The 4988-nt window shown below is 28.6% G+C and overlaps 1 protein-coding gene across 1 annotated transcript; it reads left to right on the top strand.

Moving 5' to 3' along the window:
* The first annotated feature begins 990 nt into the window (after window positions 1-990).
* Window positions 991-2986, top strand: LOC132917526 (uncharacterized). The gene is made up of 3 exons (XM_060978306.1): window positions 991-1557; window positions 1661-1812; window positions 2604-2986. Exons 1-3 carry the CDS (start codon window positions 1375-1377, stop codon window positions 2884-2886), a joined length of 618 nt encoding a protein of 205 aa, XP_060834289.1. The 5' UTR covers window positions 991-1374; the 3' UTR covers window positions 2887-2986.
* Window positions 2987-4988: the final 2002 nt, after the last annotated feature.

Here is a 4988-nt window from a genome sequence, read left to right as displayed (position 1 = left end):
ATCGTCATTTTTCGTTAAAATATACAGTTTTGTCAATATTCAAATTTGTTATATGTACTAACAGTAGCGCCGAACACGGGTATGAACTGGGGAAAATTCCCTAGAAATATTTATGGGTGGGTGGGCGATAATCAAAAATAGTTTGTTATGCAGTACCTATCTTGTATGTATATAGTTAGAAATAAATATAGTACCATTCGTTCGTAACTAACTAAACATTTTTTTAGTAGGTGGGTCTAACACCAGCATTTTTTTTCCCTAACATGAAATATAGATCGGCGCCACTGGACTTACGAATAACCTCTGAGACTGGGAGTGAGAATATGAATAAAGTTAAAACTTTTAAGCAATAATAATAATATAATAGTAGCCATAGCTAGTTATATAGTTGTACTAATAGTTATATAGGTTTCTGATTAATATAAAAAAAACATAAGATGGTCACCAGACATGAGTTATGACTATTTTAACGGAGAATTGAAATGTTCAGTAACTTCAGTTACTAAATTTTAATTTTTTATTAGATGTATAAACAAAACCTAACGTTATGAAAGCTTTATTTATGAAATAATTTATGCCTGTATTATTAAAACATTAGGTTATAATAGAAAATATTTTTTAATTGTCTATTAAACAAAAATTATATGGTTTATGCTAGATAACAACTGTTATACTAGTGTTACTACGATGTAATAACGTAAAAGCATTTAAATACATTGATAATTATAAATTAATAATACTAATTACAAAATTAATTAATTTGTAAAATCCTTATGATTGTTTTAAACCCCCGTCAATTAGATCCTCATGCGTCATTTTAATCTCGCGTCAATTGAATCCTCTTGCGTCAGTTAGTCACCGGGATCTAGCTGTCGAGGGATCTATGTGACCGTTCACCATTTATTTATGTCTATGTTTTGGACCACAGATTCGTCGTGATAAAGAATATTCTTATCTATAATTCTGTGCTTCGGTCTTCTGTGTTATCGAATATTGTAGTAAATAGTCATGGTAAATACTAAATAGTAATGTAGACATGTAGTCGTTGAATCTTGAATGACTAAAATTGCGATGACTAATGTGTTTATTTTATTAGCGTGTTAATACCATTAAATAGATGTTAATATAATAATACTTATCAACTTTAAAATTAAGATAAGTCACGTTGTGGGCTGTCCGTTCAAGATTAGTAACGACCATATTCTTATTTTACGGTAACGATGTTGATTCTGTGTACGTCAAGCCATTGACTACAACAGTGAAATTTGTACTCAACGGTTTACGAAATTATATTGTGTTCGTCTGTAAGTTTATGTACAGTTTTTTTTCCGATACCTTGGTTAAAATAATGCCATTGGTTAATATAACTTCATAATGTCCAATTTAAAACTGGAACTCGATGAGTATCTAAACAAAGGTCAAAAAAATAAAGCCCATAATGGGCACCACGTACACATCCCCAAGGTGTTTAAGAAACTCCTCAACAGCGAATCGGGAGAACAAACAGAAAACTTGTTGGATTCAACTCAAACGACTTATTTTAATTTTCCACAAATGGTAAGATTTATTATAATACACAGTTTTGTTAGCTTTGAATTACATTTTAATTTTAATTATTGCTTTATTGAATATTTACAATTATTGTAATTTGATTTTACAGAGTAAAACCCAAAGAATATTGGGATTTATTGTTTGTGTGTCAATCAGTTGTTTGATGTTTTCTCTGTCAGCATTATACTTACCCGTTCTTCTAATAAAAGCTAGAAAGTTTGCAATTTTATATGCTTCTGGAAGCATTTTTGCTTTTGCCAGGTAATATATGACACTTGTATTGTTTTTCATTTACAAGTTTTTTTTTATCTTTAGATGTCCTTAATAATGTATATTGTCTTTATATCAATTAATTTTTTATAGAAATTTACAATTAATATTTCATTTTTAGTTAAATATGTCTCTTTAAAACATGACGTTTATAGTTTATTAATGCAATTAGTCTAGAGTAGGGGTTTCTAATTTTTTTTCTAATGGTAATTCGAATTGAAATCGGTTTGAGATCATGGAATTATTTGGGATAGTGTTGAGATTTAATGAAATTGAAAAGAGAGAGAAATATTGTTTTATTACAACATTACCGTTTTATTATTTTATTTCATCTTTTTACAAAGGGAAAAAATCAAATTTTTTTTTATTGTCCTAATATTTGACTGATATTTCCTCACAATAACAACTCAGATTTTATATAACTGAAATATAGTTTTGAGTTCAAAATTAAAATATTAGTCAGATTGGTGGGGATTAGTTCAAAAAGTTTGATGAGCCAGGAACAGTAGTCTTAAGTACAGATAAATAAAATGATAAATAATTACAAATTTTAAATAATATTTTAAAACTGTTTATAGAATAAAAAATTTTCTTATAAAGTTATTTAGTTTTTTTTATTAAAACCAATTTGTATTTATATTTAAAGTTATAACATTTTTAAATTTTTAATATGAAATCTAAATGTATACATTGTATTTTTGTGTAGTTTAAGGCATAGCCGATAATATACATTAAATAAATTTATAAATTCATCAATATTTAATTTTTTTTTTTTAATTTAGTGTGTCATTTTTAACGGGTCCATTGAATCACTACAAGTATGTGACGTCTAAAGAAAAGCTTCCTTTCATGTTTGGTTACATGACGACTCTTTTGAGTACTTTATATTTTTCACTGTGGATGAAAAGTACTCCATTTACTTTACTATCATTAACTGTTCATCTAATACTTATTTTTTGGTTTTTATTAAACTCCATACCATTTGGTCAAAAAGGATTATCATTTTTTGGACGTATATGTTCATCTATGGTGAGAAATAAAGTGTCAAATTCATTACCTGTTTAAAAATATTCTACCTATTACTATTTATTGTTATTTTTGTGTTTTTATTTGTATTGATATGTTGTTTTTATCAATTAAACTGTTTTTGTAAATAGTATAATTATCAAGTTATATTCATATTTTTTTTACTCTATAAAAGAAAATTTTATTATAAATAAATTATTAAATTATTACTAGCTCAACTAGTTGTTAGGTTTGTGAAGTCTATATTCTTTTGTTTATATATTACGTGTATCTGTCAAAAATCATTAACAACTGATTATTATAAATATAAAAATCAGTACACAAGTATAAATACAGGAATTGTGTGAAATTTACTAGAAAAGCAATGAGGCGTATGCCATCTTCAAAATTCTTACCTATGATGATCCCAATCAATGCAAACACCTAATTGTTGATAGAAACATTTTTATTCAAATAATTAGATTTTACACACAAACAGAAATATAATAATATGATATTTTTATAAACAAAAATATGCAGTGCAAATATTTGTGTGATAAAAGTTTATAAATATAGAATTTTCACTTTGGATTTGTGTCTGGTGCTAAGGGCTATTTCCTAAAAAATAGTAATCACTACTAATAGTGTGTTTCCTTTTAAAGATAACACAAAATATTTCAGTCCAGTGATCTCAGATGTTGTGGGGTTTTCGGGAGAAGATAGGGAATACCTAAATACACATTTTTTTGATAATTTTATGCGCAATATAATTTGCATTTTTATATATCAACAGGCGTTTTCAAGTAATTTTAATCTCTTAATTATGATTATAATATTAAAATTAACTGAATGACAACGAGCAAATGTTTTAATTTAAATCATTGAATTTATCGATGATTTTCCTATAATATTCCAAATTTCCGTGCGATTCCGGGTATTTTTTTCACTCATAATATGTTTTTAGACACAATTCATAACGTTGTATTATTTGGTAAATAATATCGATTAAATATCGTTCAAAATAAAATTAAATGATAGAAATAATAACTATATTACTTGTAATCTCTAAAAATTATTTTATTTTAGTTTTGTTAAATAAACAAAATTTTATTTATCGACTATCGTATGTTAAAAATAACATTTATGTGTTTATATTAATAATTATATCATTAATAAGTTATTTCAGAAAAATTTAAGAATAATATAATATAAGAATCTAAAGTCTCAGTCCGGCGATAACGTTCATCATGAACGCACGGTCATTACGCTCGCTCCGTTATCTGTTTTTCATACGCTAATATTATATTATTACTTTCTGCCGTTTACGTTTACGTAATATGGCGGCCCAATCGTCGAATAATCGTGTCACAACTAAAATTAATTCAACTTCAAGCAAAAGAAATCTTTCGTCTTCTTCGCTCTCACCCAAGCCAGATGATAAGAAATCAAAAATATTCATAACTCCTAACCGGTACTCAGTTCTCACCACACTTAAAGACTCAAACGACAACACACAGCCAAACAAAACTCAAACACATACTCAAAATATCCTACCAAAACCACCAGCAGTTTATATCAAAGGCGTGAGTAATTTTTCCAGTTTCACCTCAAACTTGATGAAAATTTTCAATACAACAGAATTTATCTGTAAAACCACACCTTCTTACCTGATCGTCCATACTCATTTCTATGAGCATTACAGACTACTCATTAAATATCTAATTGAAAACAGCATCAGTTTTCATTCATACCAGTAGTATGATAAGCGTCCATTACGGGTGGTGATCCGCAATCTCCACTCTTCTACCTCTACTGAAGATATAATTACTTCTCTATCGGAACTGGGACTCCAGGTTACCCACGTTCATAACATTAAGCGCTCTTCCGATAAATTACCTCTACCTCTATTTTTCGTCGACCTCAAAATAGCCACCAACAACATGGATTTATATAAAATCGAGTATCTATTGCACACCAAAATTGTTGTCGAAAAGCCCCATCCACGTAAAGGCCCACCTCAATGCCATCGTTGTCTGTCTTACGAGCACACTCAGGGTTACTGCAACCACATTCCACGATGCATCAGATGTGGCGAAGAACACAGATCTGACGTATGCACTATGTCACCAGAATCTCCGGCCAGGTGTGCTTTATGCCAAGGT

Source organism: Rhopalosiphum padi, chromosome 1 (genome assembly GCF_020882245.1).
Source record: "Rhopalosiphum padi isolate XX-2018 chromosome 1, ASM2088224v1, whole genome shotgun sequence".
In the NCBI taxonomy this organism is placed as follows: Eukaryota; Metazoa; Arthropoda; class Insecta; order Hemiptera; family Aphididae; genus Rhopalosiphum; species Rhopalosiphum padi.
The sequence above is the reverse complement of the archived record's forward strand: the minus strand, read 5'-3'. Positions and strand labels throughout refer to the sequence as shown.